At 43.3% G+C, this 20,884-nt stretch overlaps 1 protein-coding gene across 7 annotated transcripts in view; it reads right to left on the reverse strand.

The window, feature by feature from the left end:
* Positions 1–20,884, reverse strand: part of FAM13C (family with sequence similarity 13 member C) — a 126,988-nt gene that overhangs the window by 17,386 nt on the left and 88,718 nt on the right. For all 7 annotated transcript variants that reach the window (XM_036336804.1, XM_036336800.1, XM_036336799.1 and 4 more), the window contains 2 exons: positions 3,894–4,104; positions 2,649–2,787 (listed from right to left, as the gene is read on the reverse strand). In XM_036336804.1, coding sequence (XP_036192697.1) covers positions 2,649–2,787; positions 3,894–4,104 — 350 coding nt within the window. The remainder of the gene's footprint in view (positions 1–2,648; positions 2,788–3,893; positions 4,105–20,884) is intronic.

Consider the following 20,884-nt stretch of genomic DNA (forward strand, 5'->3'; position numbering starts at 1 on the left):
ATGTAAAATCGGTTGTAGGGAACAGCATGGTTTTGGATAGGAATGTAAGGTGGTTATACTTGACAGAGAGGAAAAGATATACTGTATATTATACCAGGGCCTCAGACTTGCAAGCACAGAGGCTTGGCAGGAACTCAGATTCAAAAATTAGCACTGGGTGCTATTAATTCCATAGTCAGGATGCCAGAAGGAAAGCCTTACACACAGCAACCAATTAAAGCCCACTGACATGTCCAGTCTCTCAGCACAGCACTGCACCCTGACAGGAAGGCAGAGGAGAAGCCCTGTTTCCTGAGACAATGGCAGGTTCTGATGACCCCACAGACTGACACACACTGAAGCAAGGGTGAGCATGAAGCCTTCCAGCCCAACGGTGCCGGATCCGTCCATGTGCATGTGTGAGTGTTTACCTGTGTGGGCCTGTGTCTGCTCTGGCACCAAAGCTCCTCTAGTCAAAGGCAGGAGGCGCTAGGAGACATTCTCTTCTAAAACAGGCAGGTGCTAGGTGGCCACTATAGTTGAGAAAATTAACAGGGTCTGTGACTGCATGTAGAAATGTCCAGCAGAGATCTAATGTGTCCATTTCTGCCTGTTCCAACATCACTTAAATAGATTCAAAAGTGGATACTATCTAGGACCACTGACTCCCTTTGTGCTAAACACTGTAATAAGTTTATGTGCGTGCTTCTTCTCTTAATGCTCACAAACTTCTGAAGTCATTAGTGATATTAACTCCGCTTTACAGATGGATAAACTGAGACTCAGAAAAGCAAAGAAACAAGTCCAAAGTTATAAAGTTGCTAAGTGTCTGTGCTGGATTCAAATCCAGACCAGTCTGATTCACGAACTGCTGAGTAGGAATTACTAACAGAGCCTGGGAATGGAGCCCCCTACTTGTCACTCAACAGTTCCCAACGTGAGGGCATCACAGATCCAATAACACTCCAGGAGCAAACAGGGAACGTCAGCTTCTCTCAGGAAACCTGGAGCTTTCCAAACGTGGATATTATGAATTTGGCTTCTACTCCTCCATTGTAAAACCTACTCAAACTCAGTCTACCACCCAAGCCTGAGCTGACAGAGCAGAACTACATTACAAGTTATAAGTCTTCACTGGGCCTCACTGCCTTACCTGTATACTCCCAATGTGTAGAGCACCCTCCTGCTCTATAAAGGACAATACGTAGCTGTGACTCCCTGGCTTCAAAGAAGGGAATAATTTTTAGTACCCCAACTTAGGCTGTCCTGAAAATCAGATTTTCTCCACTTTGCAAAGCTAAAAACCATTCCTTTAGTAAATTTAAAGCCACTGTGGGAAATACAAGACAGAACAGGAGAGTGGCACATCACCCACTCTCACCTTCCTCCCCAGAACTTATCCTATACTCACAGAGGCCTGCCGATTACCCCGTACCAAATGCTTAGTGAGCCTTTCAATATTTCAAGATGTATTAGACGTTATTCCCTGTTCTCTTTTATTCTAATAACTAGCTGATCTGGGCCCTCTGCCAAAGACCCAATAACTTTGTGCATTTCTACATGAACATGAATTTTCTCTATGACATGGTCACCATTAGAGAAAATAAATAAAACTAGCATTGCTCAGGCCAGTGTGGCTCAGTTGGAGTGTCCCATATACCAAAAGGTCACAGGTTCGATTCTTGGTCAGGGCACATACCTAGGATGCTGGTTCAATCCCCAGTCAGGCTGTGTACAGGAGGCAACTGATTAATGTTCCTCTCTCTCTCTTTCTATTTCCCTCTCCCTTCCTCTCTCTCTAAAATCAATTTTAGAAAAACATATCCTCAGGTGAGGATTAAAAAAATAAAACTATCATTGACTACCAAGACATGTACCTCTGACTCTACTGTTTCTTATGTAAGAAAACAATGATTGGACGAGGAGAGATAAAACAAAGATCTTTTATATACATAGATCATGGACACGAATAATAGGGTGGTGAAGACCTAGCGGTTTGGGTAGGGGCTGGGCAGAGGGAGTAAAAGCGGAGGGGAGGGGGGTGGGTAGGAGACATCTGTAATACTGTCAACAATAAAATAAAAAATGATTAAGCTTTTTTTTAAAAAAAAAAAAATGATTGCTACACTGCAGCACCAGCAGGCAGCCAGCGTCTCTCTGCCAGGAAAGGACGGATCAGGGTGTTCTTATGAGTGGCCTGAACAGATGTCACTTGAGAGGCTCTCATCCGTCAACCAGGAAGTACTCTAATGTCAAAGAAAACTCTCCCTCATTCTGTCCACAATTAGAGATTCTGTCCTTTAGGTCACTGATAGGTTCTTATCAAAATGCAAATGAAAAAAGGTTAAAGGAAAAATAAAAACATAATTTAAAAGCTTTTAAAATTTTAATTCCTAGGAACACTAGTGATAGTAAGGTTCCTTGAGGGGAAAGGGGGGGGGGATCAGTGTTTGAAAATAGCATTATAATTAATTAGTAGATAACAACCAATGACAGAATGTGAAAACAAGACAGACCCAAGATGGGAACTCCATTTAGGATGGCTCCTGGGTTGGCCAATGAAAAGGGAGCTGTCCTTCATACAGAATGGTACTGAAAAGGAAGGAGAGAAAAGCCAACGCATCTCTTCACATAACCCATGCTCTTATTTTAAACCCCATAGTCCTTACCCGGTATTTCTTTTCTTGTTCAAATTTTTCTTCAAATTTCCGAATTTTCCTCTTGAGGCTCTGGATGTGCTTGGTGAGCTGGGCAATGGTCTGGGGCTCCTTGCCACCACTACAGCTGCACCGTGAAGAACTTCGGGGCCTGCAGTGATCACAGGGAGGGGGAGAATAATCAAAACCAATGGTCTTCCAGTAAATACCGCTGCTGATCTACAAACCACGCTTCCTGGATTACCAGAGAAGTCCAGAGGGCAGTTCATTTTTTGATGAGTCTGCCATGGCATCTGCTCATCAATGGAGGCCTCTGATCACAGCACTCCATTATGGGAAAATGTCACCAGGGATTTAAACGTACAATGTCAGAATATTAGCCCTGGAAATGCATTTCCTAAAGCCTGGAGGAGACTGATCTAAAATTAAGAAGAGACAGCCCTATTGTAGCATTATCTTCAACAGAGTGCATGAGCCACACCTACCAACATTTTCAGGGAAGATTTAGGTGCGTAGTTAACATTTCTTGACATAACAGAGCCTTTGTGAATCGGATGAAAGGAATGGGCCTCCTCTTCAGAAAATGCATCCAACCTCTCACATGACACACATAATAACAGTAATTCACTAACTCCCTCAAGTCTATCAATATACAGTCCATGGCCCCAGGTTTGAATAAATTCATGAATAGCAACAGAAGTTATTAAGAAGATACTAGAGATTTTCTGCAGGTATTTTAGCCAAGGGAATCTCATTTTAGCTCTGAATCAAAATTATTTGTGGAACTTAAATGAAAAAGGAAAGAGCACGCAGTTCCACACTTTTTCTTGGGGTTGGGCAGCTATTTTAAGCTCCCACTTAAGGAGAAATTGGGGTGGACAACTAAACATTGCTACAGTCCATCCACGGAAGCCACTGGTGGATGTGGAAAGAATACTGAACTCATGAAGACTGATATTCCTGATATTTGCACATACATATACATACCTAGGACTCTAGTCATTTCACCAAAAATGTTCAAATAGGCAAGCCCTGGGGTGGCCTGTATATCATGACCATTTCCTCCTGAGGTAATAAGGCCTGAAATAGCATTCCCAGCTGGAAAGTACACAGATATTTGCCATTTACTGTTCAGGTCTCACAGCTGCATTTGGTAGGCACGTTTGCACTATTTCAGACACACTTCATTTGATTTGTACATGTAGTATTTAAAAAACTGCATGAAATGAAGACAAGAACAAAACAAGGTTTGCTCACATCATAAACTGCTGAGTGCTGGGTGGAGAAGGGGCTGATTCAGGGTCTAAGTTGAATCTCTGGCTTTGGCTGAAGATGGAGCATCGCGGTGACAGCAGTGGGTTGTCACCATCAGTGATGTGATAGAGCAGCCGGCTGGTCCCCATAGGCTGGAGGTCTTCCGGTGCACTGTCTGCTCCATTCTGCCCATCTTTGTGGACTGACGCAGGGTCTGAGGAAACAAGATAAGTCAAGACTCAGAAGGGAGAGAGGGCTTGAGACTGTCATATTCCTAAATAAGGATCATCAACAGTCATTATGTCTTACTTTGTTATTTCTTCCTTCTGGGGATATGAAGGCTTTCAAAATACTGTCCTGGTTGTTCTCACAGAACCATGATAAAAAAACAATTGTGTACAAAGCCACCAGTTACAACAAGATGGAAAGACAAATTATTTCAGTATGAGTAATAGAATCAGCGTAGCCCAAACTACAAACATCCTCTATTTCATATTATCTATAATAATAAAGGCATAATATGCTAATTAGACCAGATGACCTTCCGGACGAAGCTGGGGCTATGAGGGAAGCCCGAATACCAGGTGCCTGCCAGTGGCTGGAGGGAAGCCCGGGTCCAGAGGGAAGCCAGTGCCAGTAGCTGGGTGAAGGAAGGCCTGCTCTTGCACGAATTTCATGCATCGGGCCTCTAGTTTGTATTATATTGAAGGATGAATTACAAAATGTTTAGTGAAAGAAAAAACAACAACAATAAAATGAAGCTGGAACAAAAGATGATAGATTAGGAGGAAGAAAACAGGTAACACAATTGCCAGTGAAGGAAGAGAGAGAAGACAAAAAAAAGGAAGAGAGGAGTCCCTAGACAGAAACGTGTTCCAGCAGTCATTACAATGATGGAGAACTCTGCTTATCAACATGGACTAATGTTCAAAATATGCTACATGAAAAACACAGATTCCAAAACAAAACAGGAATTTTTATATATATAATATATTTGGGTGTAGAAATAAATGCACTGAAAGATCAAAGAAGTTACACAGCACCTACAAAGCATGGTGAAATTCGAATGATTCTGTTTCTTCAAAATTTTAGGAAACATTTCATTTTGGACAAAAACAAAACCAAGAACAAAACCTTTTCCAAACACTCTCTGTGCTTAGACAGCCCTGTGCCTGAATTCTCACTGTAATTATTCATTCCTTTTTTGAATGAGCTCATTAGCTCCCCACCCAAGGGTCGGTCTAGACGTGGAAGTCAGGGCAAGCAAAATGAGGAGCATTAGGACATGAGTCTCTCCCTCACAGGGCTCTGTACAGAGTTATTCAGGAAGCAACCAAAACCAGCTCTTTCTCAGTTATAACCAGCAAACCAGTCAGGACAACCCAAGGCTTTCTCTTACTCCTACTACCCCAAAGAAAGAGGAAAACAAAGATTATCTGGGTGATAAGCAGAATCTGAAAATACTGATAATCCACTTTTCCAAAATAAACACTGATCACAATTTGGTACCAGGTAAATCTTAGCCAGGTTTAGGATGACTTGTGTTCTGTGGAGCCTGAAATGCAATTTGCTTTGTGTCAGCATCACAGGTCTGATTAGGTTCTTGTGTGTGTTTCCAGTTGGTGTCTTCCCTGTTGGACTGCAGACCATAAGGGTGATTGACACCTCCTAGTGTGCCTTTGAAGCTCACTGACAGCACTTCTGTCAGTGGCTGAGGCTGGTCAGAACTGGATAGGATGAAGGCTGGGGAAGAGTTGGAGGTAGATGGATACCAAGGCCCAGACCCACAGGCAAGGAGTGCTGCTGTGACTGACACAGCTCACCACAGGCAACACTCTTGCTAAGAATAATTTACTCAAAAACAGTGTGGTTCTGGCAGGAGCCCTAAGGAATTACTAATCAATAAATCACAGCATACACTAACAATCACCTTCAAAACCCAGGAGGCATATGGGTTCCAACCATCTAAAAAGAAATGGATTTTATTCATATTACCTGTTTCTATAGTATCTTTTGATGATAATGATGGGGAAGAAAATAATCTTTAGCAAGTACCTGGAACTGGCATGTTTTCATTGAAATGGGAAAGGTCTGAGGCCTTCAACCCTTCAGCTCAGCTGTGACCACCCAACCCCTGCCTCCCCAACCCCCTACTTCCCACCCCCACGTTAAAACTCACAAGAGTCTCTTGGTACTGTTTTCTAATGCCACATGGGGGTACTTGGGTTGCCAGCCATATGACTGAGGTGGAGGCAAGAAAAGAGCTCAGCTACTAAAACCCAGAGTCCCAAGATGTAACTTCATAGAATCAAAGATTACTATGAATGGCTCTTTTAACTGCACTGCAATAGTAGCTGTAAACCTCCAGTTACATGGCATCTGCCTCCTCAGGGTGCGAAATTTACCAGTGCTGCCTAATTAGCATCCTGATCCTGAGGCCCCTACCTCACCACAGACAGAAGCAGTGAGCCAGAAAGGTCTCAAAGTGACCAGATGAAAACCAACAGAGTCAAAAACTCGTCATTTGGAATCATCTCAGGCCTTTGTCCAAACTTCCCATTGGAGCTGAGAAAGCTTGATTAAATCAGCTGGTGCATGTTCACGTGTGCGCTTGCGCAGACAGAATCACTGCGCTCCTCGTTCCGGAGAGGCCAGAGCAGATGCAGAGCCAGCCATCGCTGCTGCCATCTGGGAGCAGAGCCCAGGCCACCACGGAGACTCGTCCCCAACAGAAGCTGATGGCAGTATTAACTCGGGTGGCTGCTGATGGTTCCCTGGGGGCACATGAATTTTCCTTCCCAAGGAAGGGACAGCTTGGCCAGGGCCCGTGGTGTGATGCAGTGTGGTTTAGAGGGAGGGGTCGGGGAACCAGGAGTCACGGTGTGTCTGTGCTCTCTCACGGGGCTCCAGCGGGGTCACCGACCTCCTTCGGTGTCCTGGTTCAGCCCTGTACAGGGCTGTGATAGAAAAGGAGACCTGCTTTGTACCAGTATCTTGCCTATAGTTAACAGTACTGTATTGTACATTTTAAAAGTTGTTAAAAATGTAGATCTCATGTATGTGTTCTTACAACAATAAAAAAAATGCTTTTTCTTCTTTTTCCTGCTTTGTATTTTCTAAAATTTCTGTAACAAAAAGTCAATTTTATAGGGAGGAAAAAATAATAAAATATTAAAATTTTTTAAAAAGTAAATAAGCCTTCTTGAGAAAAGAAGTGAGAAACCACCGCAGAGGGGGCACAATAGAGGGCAAAGATAGTTTGAATCCCACGTCTACGACTTGAGAGACTTCACAAATAATGGACCTTTTTGAACCTCAATTTTTATACCTGTAAAATTAGGAGAATAATGGCGTCTGCCTCAAAAGACTGAGAATGAAATGAAACTATCTTCCACAAATTTTTGCTATATCACATAAGTCGCTTTTTTTAACTATATATCTCTCTCTATATATATATATAGATATATATACACACACACATATATATACACATACATATATATAGTAAAAAAAATGTTATATACATATAAAGTTATATATTTATTATGTATTTTAGATAGATTAATTTCAAACTACAGATTTTTTTTTAATATATTGATTTCTTACAGAGAGGAAGAGAGAGAGGAAGAGAGAGAGATAGAGAGTTAGAAACATCGATGAGAGAGAAACATCGATCAGCTGCCTCCTGCACACCCCCTGGGGATGTGCCCGCAACCCAGGTACATGCCCTTGACCGGAATCGAACCTGGGACCTTTCAGTCTGCAGGCCGACGCTCCATCCACTGAGCCAAACCGGTTTCGGCTCAAACTACAGATTTTTAAAATTTCAGCTTCATCCTAGGTCACAATGGCCAAGAAATCATGAATTTGATGTGCTAGTTACATTTTTTTCTACCAATACACATTAAAAGAAATTCCTATCAAAACTAATAATGTTCACCCATGCATCCTTTGTATACCTATGTTTTTGGTGAAACATTGAAATAGGGCACAGAAACTGCTAAAAAAATATGTAACCATAAGAACTATCATTTTAATAATATCATCAAAGTAAGAAAACTGAATATTACCTTCTCTTATTGAACAACAACTATGCCCTGTAGGAGTCTCTATGGGATTAATATTTGAAATGAGAACCAACATGCCCCTCAGCATACTGTCCTTCTACCAGTTCTTATTTATAAATTAGAGGCCCGGTGCACAAAATTCATGCACTCGGGAGGGGGGTGTCCCTCAGCCTGGCCTGCGCCATCTCAGGGTCCAGGAGCCCTCGGAGGATGTCCAACTGACAGTTTAGGGGAGCGGGCCTAAACTGTCAGTCAGACATCCTTAGCACTGCCACAGAGGCTGGAGAGGCTCCCCACCACCGCTGCTGCACTCGCCAGCGGTAAGCCCGGCTCAGGGCTTCTGGCTCAGCAGCGCTCCCACAAGGGAGCGCTGACCAACATAAGCGTCTGCCCCCAGGTCGTCAGTGCATGTCATAGCAACCGGTTGTTCTGCCATTGGGTCGATTTGCATATTGGCCCTTTATTATATAGGATAAGAATAATAATCATATATACTATTTATGAAGTGACTCTCTATGTCCTCCAACTTGTCATAAGAGTTTTTGCATGTATTTAATTTTCATAACAGCCACATGAGACTGGTAGTAATACGATCTCCATTCTAAATGCAATAGGGAAAGTGGTGTGACTGTGGTAAGTTCATTCAGGGAGGGTTTGACTAGTGCCCGTGGTAGAAGACTCCACACCTCTAACCCTGGGAGCCAAGGAGTGTGTCTGACAGCTCACTCACTGAACCACTGGGAACATAGAGAAGTAATTATCATTAGTGTTAAGGCCAAGAGACCACTTCTGATCTGGCTGCAACCCCAGGCAGAAACAGATGCTGTATTACAGCTGTTAAATGAGTTAGTCATACTTAAAAAAATCTCTTTCTAATGTACATTTTTAAAGCCTTTCAAAATTTAAGTAAACCTCTATCTGCAACCCCTTGAGATGGATTGTTGAGATCTAACTGAGTAATAAATTAGTCATTGTCTTGTGGATTTGTTAATTTGTACTCTTGGGTTTGCTCATCATGGTGCTCACAAGTAGCATTCAGGTACTTTCCAAAATGTCAAACACTAACCTTTGCTGGTTTTAAAAGCCAAATGAGCCCAAAGCATGACTCTAATGAGGATCCAGCATCAGAGTTCCCAGCCAGCCTCACACAGAGCGCCACCAAGACAAAACACAAAATAACCCAAAACATCTGATGGAAACACAAGAGGTTGGTTTTGGGGTATGTTGAACTTGAGTGCCTAAAGGCAGTAGGGGTTAAATACAGGGTCATTAGAGAGAACACAGGTAAGCCTGAAGTCACCCCAATAAGTAACCCTGGGGAAACTGATGAGCTCTTTTGCTCAGAGGCCACTGAGAGAGGAGAAGTGCCATCTCCAAGGTCAGGGTGGACAGATGAAGAGGGGTTCCGGGTTAGTGAGGCTGACCAAGTAGAGTGGTGGGAGACTGGCACTTCAAGCAGGCTCCTGTGTGCCAGCAGAAACATCATGGAGCTAGAGGCCTGGGAAGTTTGCCACCCTGAAAGCAGGGCTGGGCCTTACAACAGGCACCCTGTAGGTAGATCCCAAGAGGCAGTTTTCCACCATGGACAAAAGCATAGGCTATGCACTCAGAAACACCTAGACTGAAACCCCAGTTTTACCATATGTGTGACCTGGGAGACATTACTCAATCTTTTTCAAACACAGTTTTCCCATCTGTATAAAGGGAATTCATTCATTCAACAAATGCTTATTGGCCATCTACTATATGCCAACTCCTGTTTGAGATGAGAATGACAACATCTACCTCATAAATTGTTGGATTAAAAAAAGGGCATCTCAAGTGCTTAGGACAGTGCCTAAGGGAAGGGCACATAAATGATCCATCAATAAATGTTCATTGTTCTTTTGTACTTAATGGTGGTATCTTTTATATAGTTAGAGAACTCAGAAGGGGAGCCTGCCAGGGGAGGGAAAGATGAGTTCATTTCTGGATGCTTTGAGTTAAGAAGCATTTGGGGTTAACCAGCTGGAGATGCCCAGTAGGCCCTGGATATGTGTGGTTATGGAGCACAGGAGACAGAGCCTTACTGGGTTCAAGGTCAGAACACACTTCCCCAAAACCCACTTCTAGAGTGGGGTGAAGCAGTGGGCCTCATTTTCATTTTGAAGGAGCCAATGTACTGATTTCAATTAAAATGAACAGGCAATAGATTAGGGCACTGGGTTAGTTGAGCAATGAGAAATTCCAAAATCCTTCCTAAAAACCAGAAAGCTGAATGGACCAAGAAGCTTTGGCTCAGATTTAAACTTATTCCTTGCCTCTGCATTTTTGGATACAATCTTGTAATTAAATTTCAATCAGTAAAAACAGATCCAGGTTTTGTTTTTTTGAGTAGTTCTGAAGGTAAGTTTAATCCAATCACTCCTGTTTCCTAGAGAATTATAGGAGAATAATTTTGGAATTTTTTTTTCTTGAGTCACTATTACACCTAATATACAACACTTTTTACCAAGTAAACATAACATTTAAATCTCAGAAATGCATAAATACATAAACCTTGAGGGCATATTGTAACTGACTACTTTCAAAATCCAGTAGTAACTTACATACACTTTGATAAAAGACTTTTAAAGTTGTTGTTTTTTTTTAGTATTTTCATTGCCTCAGTGGTAAAAATAAGGATAAATAACCTCCAAAGGCCCAAACAAAGGAAAATCACATTGTTATTTGCATAGCATATTGTTTACAATATTGTTTTGGAAGGTGTCAACAGTTTGAACTCACACAAGTTTTGCAGGATGATAACAATATGCAATAACTAAGTATCTAGATACAATTCAATAATTATCTTAACTATGCTTAAATTTCACACCATAATCAGCTTAGCATAGGAAAACTCCCAAAGGAAAAGCAAGGAGGCAGTGACGACCCCTGGATGGCATGGAGACAGAGGAAGGCAGAGGCCAGGGAGTGGGTGAGGAAGAGCATCAGCCAGAAAGCTGTGGAGTGAGAACGAGGAGGAGAACAGAGACACCATGGTGGTGGGGGTGGCCGGAAGAAAGGTGAGGCAGGGTGACAGAGCCGAGTCTGCTCTGAGGAAACATGCAGTGGAACTGACTTCCAGCCTGTAGAAGACTGGTCTTCAGATGTTCGTGACTTCTACCCTAAATCAGAACCGTACTGCGGGCTGTGGAAACATGACTCATCCTGAGGGCAGGTGGGAACACTCCTGTCCCAGCGGGATGGGGAAGAAATCCATCCTTCACATTATTCTGTAGAACATCTCAGGCAGGGATAACTCATATTTTTAGTGGCAATTTCTATACTGCACCAAACCAAATGCCCAACTTGGGGAGGAAACGAAGAAACAATCTTGTAGACAAACCTACCAAGCTACTAGCTGAATCTTTTCCATTTCCTCTGATTAGTCAAGACTTACTCCTTTGCCTCTATGCACACTGTCAAAGAATGGCTGAGAAATAAGCAAGGGAGTGGCCTATGAACAGTGTCTCATCTCTAAAAACATCTTTTTTTGCTCCCTGTTACACAGAAGTGGAGCCACATGCTCAGTTTACATAGCTCTGCCTGGGCTGCGTGGCCAGGAAAAGAGTGCACATCACCACTGACAGTGTCCGAGATTCGGACCGCCCTCTTGGGGAACAGAAAGCTGGGTGTTGTGATGCTGATCACTGTTCAGCCTAAAGGACCCCGGGTCTTCTAGTTGACACGCGCACACTGATCACCTCAGTGGGTCCAACTAATAAAAATGTGCTTTTAAGATAACAAGAGCCATTTTCAAAGGAAAGTTTTCATTTATGAGCTGATGTACTTTGCAGAAGGAAACTGCAATATACAAAACAAACAGGAAGTCTGCTGAAGGCAATTCCAACTTTCCATGGGGGCTGGATCTATACTGGGCTCCCACACCAGTCAGATGAGAGCAGTCAAAAAAATTGGATCCCTGCCCCACATAGACAGAGCCACAGAAAAGTAAGATTCTTGGGGAACTGAAGAGACAGGAGAGGTTGTCCACCGTGAACCAGCAGGGCGGGGCTGGGGGCATGGCCAGAGGATCTAGGCATGGTCAGACACCGAGGATCTAGGCGTGCCATCTGGTCACACCCAGACTGTACTCTTCATAAGTGTGGAAGGAAGAATGACCAGCACGAAAGGTTTAAAATGACTCTAATATATGGGAAATTATGTGCAGGGAAATTGGGTATGTGAGAATTCTCTGTACTGTCTGCACAATTTTTAAAAATCATAAAACTGATCTTAAAAATAAAATCTATTAATTTTTTAAAAATGACTAGAAGCCTGTTTGTTATGCTTGGGCTGACATGCCACTTGCTCACTGTTGTTATGTCCTGGGCCAGGCAAGCCTTGTCACTCAGAATCCTCCTTTGTAAAGGGTTGTAGTGAGGAAAATGGAAAAATGTGTGTTACCATAGTCCTTGCCAGCCTTAAAAACCGAATTTTTAAAAAAAATTTAAATAATCATGTAGAAGTTTCAGCTGTAGAATTGATGTTTTCCTTCCCTCCAAGGCAATTACAGAAACAGCTCCAGAGAATTATATTGTCATCTATGAATTTTGAAATCACTTAAAAATACTTTGTTTGGAAAACAAGTGGTTAACACATTGCGTACCGCATAGAAATCTCTAAGACATACACCAGGGACCAGATGTTTTTGGGCAAACTGCACGTTACTTAAATCATAATGCACTTTAGGTGTTGTTTTTTAATAATTATAACATTTTTATTTACAACAACAATTAAACAATTAAAGTTCCTAGTACTTTTTTAACGTATGGTACTGCGTAAAACATTTTCCTCTATGAAGAGGGACCAAACAAAATTTACCTAAGTATCTAGATTCGCTCCTTTTTCCATGGGCGTGAAAACGAGAACACTCATGAGCAGTCCTTAACAGATGGCGCGTGAAACACGAGAAAACTCCTGAGCGGTACGAAATGTGTTTAATATGAAGTTCCCTCTTTCAGAGACTACGAAGCATCAGAGAAAAAAATTATTAACAGTAAAGATCTTTCCAGCCAAGTTATGTCATAGTTTTATCAAGGATAGATTTTATGGTAATAAATGTAGTTTCAACTGTAATAGAGGTAATTATTCAGCCATCACCTGTATAGATCATTGCTGTTAGAAATACCTTTTGCTTAAGGGAGACAGTATAATGTCAATCATATGCAAACTCTGGAGGGGACCTAGGGAATGAAGAGTATTAATAGCATATAGACACCTTGAAAGTAGTTGGAAATTATGATAGAGTAGATATTTAAAGACAAATGTAAGCAGTATCAACTGGAGGAAAGGCAACCTAAGCTCTGACTATTGCAAAAATGCCCAGCTTTTAAAATAATGAAAGCTGACATTTATTGAGCATTTACCATGGGGGATATGCTAAGAGACTCATACGCATTTCACTACATCATTCTCACAACAGTCCTAAGAAGTAGATACTATCCTTTTCCCATTTTAAAGAAAAGGAAACTGAAGCAGAGAGAGATCAAATAACCTTTCCAAGATCACCCAACCTGTACATCAAATTCTACAAAGATCTGTTTCTGAACAAGGCAGAACCAAAAAATATAATTTACTTGGGCTTTCAAGAAATCTATGACATGGGGGAAAAAGGAGACATATGTACTACTATTTGTAATACTTTAAACAATAAAATTAAATTAAAAAAAGAAATCTATTGCAGTTTTCCATATCAGACGTTGTTTAAAAACAAAATCAAATGATGATTGGGCTAAATGTTCTGCAATGGATACAAAATCTACTTAACAATATGCAGCAAAGCACAGGGATGAATTCGTATCTTTATGTTGAACAGGTCAGTACTAACACTTGCAAATGGATCCTGGAATAATCTTATTTTTACATTTCAGAAATGACATGAAAGAGGAAGTTGAGCCATGAGTTTGAGTCTGTAGATGATGTTGATATTTTTCAAAGAGTAGAATGCTAAGAAACCACAGAAAAAGTCCACAGACCATGAGGAGGCTTAACAATACAGATAACCTTCACTGTGGGCCAGCAGGCAACCTAGCTGCAGAAAACGAATCTATGTGCTCTTAAAAAATAATAAGCACTAAACTATTAATGTGATAGAAAATAGGATTTTTTTGGAGATCTTATGGAATACACAGATATAACAAAAAAGTCAAGAAAATAGTGAAAATCTCTAGGAAGAGTTTGGAAAAAATCCAACAAACATAATTACTTTGTAATCTTATATAATAAAGAGGTAATATGCAAAGTAACCCTCACGCCCTCAGAAGATGGCTGCCTATGACCAGGCTGGCAGAGGGGTTAGTGTGGGATGACCAAATGACTGAACAAGCAGGCTGTGTGGGGCAACCAGGTCGGCAGGGGGATTAGTGAGGGATGACCAAACGACTGAGCAGCAGGCTGCGTGGGGGGGGGGGGGGGGGGGGGGGGGCAGTTAGGAGTGACCAGGCCAGCAGGAAGAGGGCAGTGGGGGGGGGGCAGTTAGGGGCAACCAGGCCAGCAGGGGGGAGAGTTAGGGGCAATTAGGCTGGCATGCAGAGGCAGTGAGGGGCAATCAGGCTGGCAGGGGAGGTGGGGTCAGTTAGGGGTGACCAGGCAGGCAGGCAGGTGAGCAATTAGGAGCCAGCAGTCCAGGATTGTGAGGGGGATGTCCGACTGCCGTTTAGGCCTGATCCCTGGGATCAGTCAGACATCCCCCGAGGGGTCTCGGGTTAGAGAGGGTGCAGGCTGGGCTGATGACCGCCACCCCCCCGCCCCCCGCACAAATTTTGTGCACCAGGCCTCTCGTTCTTTTATAAAACATCCCAAGCCAATATTGTTTTTTAGGTATCCATTTCTTTTTATGAAGATCATTGTAGTTTCACATAAAATTTTTAAGAAATAAATCCCTTGTAAACTTTGCCCAATTTCCCCCAATAGTAAAAGTGTAACACCTGTGCCCATATGCACAAATGAGATTCTGTTTAACTCCACCTGGAATACATGGTGCAGGTCGGGTAAATGCATATCAGAAAGGCATAGGGGCCTAGAGATAGTTTAGACCAAAGAAACTGAAATTACAATGGTACAGAGGGGCTGTAACAGGTTAACCAACTACAAATCTAGGTCTCTTTTGTCTGGGATGCTAAACAAATAGAAGCTAAACAAATTCTGTTTCTTTGTTACTAATGTTGTGGCCTCACCCCATAACAAAGAAACAGAATTTCCGGAGGATGAGGCCCAGAAATCAGGATTTTAAAAAGATTCCCAGGTGATTCTAATGTACAGCCAAGGTTGAGAACCACTGACTTAGACTATGGAGTCCGAATGAGGAAGGCCCCATTCATTGCCTTTCCTCCCAACCCCCACAACTCGGCAGCTGTGGGACCAGCAAGTTGCATTAACTCTTCAAGTTTACTTGCTCATCGTGCATCTGGGGATAATAATGGCACCTACCTCATAGAATTTTTAGCTAATGCTGATGTTATTAGTTTAAAATCTTTTAAAGTAGTTTCTAAGCCTTGAAACTATTGAGATTTTAGACCAGATAGTTCTCTGCTAGAGCAGTGGGGGTGGTGAGGGGTCCTGTGCCTTGTAGGATGTTCAGTAGCATCCCTGACCTCTGCCCACTAGATGCCAATAGCACTCACCCTCCAACTGTGACACCAAAAGTGTATCTACAGATTGTCAAACATCCCCGAGAATATTGGGGGGAAATCAGCGCTGGTCAATGTTTTGAAAACCACTGCTTTTAAAGAAACCAATTTAAGACATAAAGATGAAAGACTAGTTTCCACAGTGCAAGCCGTATTTTAGTTAAAGCAATCAGTAGTACATATCCTATCTAATAAAAGAGAAACATGGTAATTGGCGTACGACTGCTACCCTTCCCATTGGCTAATCAGGGCGATATGCAAATTAACTGCCAGCCAAGATGGCGGCTGGCAGCCAGGCAGCTTGAAACTAACATGAGGCTTGCTTGCTTCAGTGACAGAGGACTCCAACGTTCCTCGCCTGCCGCTGCAGGCCTCTGAGCTGGCAGTTTGAAACATAGTTACAAAAATAGAAGCTAAACAAAACCCCAGAAACCAGCTTTCAGCTAGCCGGGATCTCAGACCTGGAGTTGATACAGAGTTTCGATTGTAGAACCTAAACAAACCAGATACCTGCTTTCAGGAGCGGAAGCCTAAGAGCTGGAGCCTCAGAGCTAAAGCTGGCTCAGAATAAAAATTAAAAAAAAAGAAAAAAAGGAGCAGTTGGGAGCTTCAGTCACAGCCTGAAAACAGCCCTCAGCTCCTCACCCAGACTGGCCAGGCACCCCAGTGGGGACCCCCACCCTGAAGGGTGTGTGACCAGCTGCAAACAGCCATCATCCCCTCATCCAGGCTGGCCAGGCACCCCAGTGGGGACCCCCACCCTGATCCGGGACACCCTTCAGGGCAAACCAGCCAGCCCCCACCCATGCACCAGGCCTCTAGTCTATATAGTAAAAGGGTAATATGCCTCCCAGCACCGGGATCAGCGGAGCCGCGAGGTCTCCCAGCACCAGGATCAGCATGACAGGGGGCAGCGCCCAAACCCCCTGATCGCCCTGTGGCTCTGTGTGTGACAGGGAGCAGGGCCACAACCTCCCTATCAGCCCTGCTCTGTTCCTGACAGGGGAAGGCGCCCCAACCCCCTGATCGGCCCTGCTCTGTGCTTGATAGGGGGGAGCTCCCCAACCTCCTGATCGCCCTGCGGCTCTGTGTGTGACAGGGTGTAGCGCCCCAACCCCCCCACCCCACGGGCCTTGCTCTGTGTGTGACAGGGTAGAGTCATAACCTCCCCATTGGCCCTGCCCTGAGAGTGAGAGTGGCGGCGCCCCAACCCCCTGATCTGCCCTGCTCTGTGGGTGATAGAGGGTGGCGCCCCAACCCCCCCACCCCACGGGCCCTGCTCAGTGTGTGATGGGGTAGAGCCATAACCTCCCCATTGGCCCTGTCCTGAGTGTGACAGTGGCGGCGCCCCAACCCCCTGATCGGCCCTGCTCTGTGGGTGATAGAGGGCGGCGCCCCAACCCCCTGATGGGCCCTGCTCTGTGCGTGACAGGGGGCAGTGCCCCAACCCCCTGATTGGCCCTGCTCTGTGCGTGACAGGGGGTGGCACCGCAACCTCCCCATCGACCCTGCCTTGAGTGTGACAGGGGGCGGTGCCCCAACCCCCCAATCAGCCCTACCCTGAGCGTGACTGAGGGTGGCATCGCAACCTCCCAATCTGCCATGCTCTGTGCATGACAGGGGGCAGCGCCCCAATTCCCCAATTGGCCCTGCTCTGAGCTCGACCATGGGCTGCACCTAGGGATTAGGCCTGCCCTCTGCCACCCAGGAGCAGGCCTAAGCCAGCAGGTTGTTATCTCCTGAGGGGTCCCAGACTGCGAGAGGGCACAGGCCGGGCTGAGGGACCCCCCCTCCCCCCCGAGTGCACAAATTTTTGTGCACCAGGCCTCTAGTTGAAAGTATAAAAAGGCTCAAGGAAGATTTAGAAATCTCTCTCTCTCTCTCTCTCTCTCTCTCTCTCTCTCACACACACACACACACACACACACACACACACACACGCCCATAATGAATAAAGTTTCTCAAAGATATTTGGAATTCTGTGCACTGCTGAGGTTGAAGTAATAGAGACCACCTCTTACTGACTTTCAAAGACTGTCTGAGGCTGCTGCCAGGCCCAATAAAACATCAGACTATGGGGATGATCAGCCTCACCTATTGGGATGCCTGAGATGCTCCCCTGCTCCAGAAATCCAATTATAAACTGCACCTGCAACTAGAGCACATTCACTGCACCCTTAGAGGACCACCATGTTCTAGAAAGTGCTCCTGAATTTTCCTGCACCGAAGATTCACCAGGGGAGCTCTTCAAACCTCATCTTTATATTTTAATTTTTTTAGTTTAAGAGGGTGAGCTCAGACATTTGTAAGTTTAATAAGTACTTCCAAGTAATTCGGAAGTTCTGGTCAAGTGGACAGTGTCTTAAAATGTGAAAGAGAAGGGCCTCTTTGGCTCTGTTCTGCCTCGGCTTCAACATTAGGAAGACACCTATGGACCCGGCAGGATCCTTTATGGGAATAATTATAGAGTCTAAATTGATAGACTATGTTAGTGGTTCTCTAATGATCAACATCAACAACAAGGCTCCTGCCCAAATGGAAAGTTCCACTTGAAAAATTAAAATTTTATAATAAAAATTAATTAGGTACTTCTATTTCTAGTAATAAGTCTTCAGTTAACTTGTGATAGCTTTTGCTATAAAATCTGTGCCATCAGTCACCCGTGGTCAGACAGAACTGGGGTTACTCTGCTTAGTCATGTGAAACATCAAACAGTCCTCATGCATACTTAAAAAGACAATCCTCATTCCATTTTTCATTTACATCAGAATAGGTGCTTGCTAATGCCACAGAGGAAACATTTGCTTCAGCTGTAAGAGGTTGTTCATTCAGTTAGAGGAATTTTGAGCCCAAATGTTGTATGTGACTTGCAACCTACAAGTGGGGTGGCTAGCTGTCCTGGATTGCCTGGGACTGAGGATTTCCCAGCACGCAGAACTCTTAGTGCAAAAAAAAAAGTCCTGGACAAAGAAGACTTTTGGTTACACTGTGGACAGTTCCAAAGATGCCTTGTAGCTGGTTCCCTATCACTTTTCTTTAAGGGCCTCTACACCCCTCAAATCTGTGTCTGTCCCCATCCTTTGTCCAGGTCCCCATCCCATCAATTTCTGGCCTGCAGACTTGGGTGCCTAAACACCTTTCTCCTCCTGATATAAATGGACTAAGCTGACTGGTCACAGACCCTAAGTTATATGTCCTGTGGTCTGTAAGCCTCTTCCCGTTGATGACATGGATGACACTGAGGTGAGGCAGAGGCAAAGAAACCCTGAGAGAACCTGCCCTTCTCTCTCAAAATTCAAAATACTGTCACTTGAATAGTGGTTCCCAATATTAGGGAGTAAGTTTATGAACTGTAAAGAGTCCAAGCCTGTCAGGGATGAGGACTGAGGACCCATGTTTGAAAAACCTCCCGGTCATCATGATGTGCAGGAAGGTTCAGGCACACTATCCAGAACCCAGTGCCTCCCAAGGCTGCCAGGACTGTGCTCTGACTGCAAGTGTTGTGTTTAGTTGGATTTCTAGAACAGGGAGCATTTCAGATAATTCACTAAGGGGGACTGACCTTTGCAACCTATAAATCCAATTAAAAGTCAATATTTTGATCTCAAGATATAGAGACTACTATACTTTGCTCAGACCATCATTTCAGATGCCTACTTCAAAGGTTAAGTTTTACTTAAATCATGCCCTAATTAATTCTAAAGTAAGTTTGAAATCTACTTAAGTAACATCAATTTATATTTATGAATGTTTGTTTTTAATGGTTAATTAATAGTATATTTATAGCAAGGTATTCCTGTAAATATCACTTGGATTTTGTCTCTGTCACTAATTATTGATATTAACAATTATTACTTGAATATTCATATGCATGTAAATCTCAGGGCTAGATGCTAGACTTTTAGATAAAATTTTAAGTGACTATAATCTTTTATAGACTTATGGCCATCTGTGCTAATTTTATGCAATCACACTCTCAATCGGGAATTTATATACACATACAAACAACTAAAGTTTCAAAGATCACTCCAGATATCCATTCACAGGCCCCAAATTAAGAACTGATCTATTATGGGAAAAATTTTTTTCCTTTTGAAAAAAGGATTATAAAATGTATGGCCTTCCTGTGTGTCTTGGAAACCAAAAAAGACCAAACCACCCCATAACTTGAAAGTCTCTTCCAAACACCTGTCACTCATTTTATATCAAAGGGCTTTACTTTAAAATTAGAGAAAAACAATGTGTCAAAGTATTGCAAGGTCCAATACAGGGGATGGAGTTTCTTCACTTTCCCCACATCAACTTCCATTCAATCATTTTAGTTCATGGAGACTCCTTATGCATAAGCTTAACAAAGATGAGAAACATCAGGATGGGTCTGATCTTTGAAAAACTCATGCAAGAGCTGCTGCTGCCCACTGCACATGGAGAGAGGGAAGGAGGGAGAGAGGGAAGGAGGGAAGGAGGGAAAGAGGGAGGGAGGGAGGGGGGCAGGGGGAGAGGGGAAGAGGGGGAGAGGGAGAGGGGAAATCTTTTTCATAGACTCTCTTAGGACTCATATTTCTCAGATTAACCTACATTTTGGAAAATCCAACATCCAACCCACAAGCCTCATCTGTGAGGAGCCTTCTGCCCGTTTCTGCAATTTGACACTTAACATGGAATATATTGACAGGTCCTTTGTATGAGCAATTCTGATGTAAATTCAGTATGTATTCCCCTTTGACAAGGAGTGCTAATAAGCTTGTTCAAAATCCAGTTCATCTAGAATGAGAAAATGCAAAACTACTAGTATTCTTGAACTTTTGAAAAAATAACACACCTATACACACACAAAACTCATGATTAAAAATACACATATAATGGAGGGAAGGGGGCATCCATAATACTCTCAACAATAAAAATTAAAAATACATATATCCGTATCTTATTAAACACTCTTTCCCAGACACTTGTGTACAATACAAAACATCATCAGGTAACTCAAAAGTTAATCTGTATTTGGCTTGAGTCTTCTCTACAGTTTTGAATGCTGTTTGTTGGGGTTGGTGAAAGAAGAAGGGCATTGTCTAACAATCTGAATAAAATCCCTGACTGGATTGACACTGGCTCCTGCCCAATTTTATTTGCATCTTATCCAAACACAATGGCCAACAGAGCAGGGGAGCCTCACTAGGCAACAAGGACAGCCAGCTGACCACCTGCACCCGTGGGGAAAACACTACTTGCTAGCAGGATTATCCTAGGCCTCAGTGTCCTTATTGTACTGAATAGT

The sequence above is a fragment of the Myotis myotis genome, unplaced genomic scaffold, assembly GCF_014108235.1.
Source record: "Myotis myotis isolate mMyoMyo1 unplaced genomic scaffold, mMyoMyo1.p scaffold_m19_p_15, whole genome shotgun sequence".
NCBI lineage: Eukaryota > Metazoa > Chordata > Mammalia > Chiroptera > Vespertilionidae > Myotis > Myotis myotis.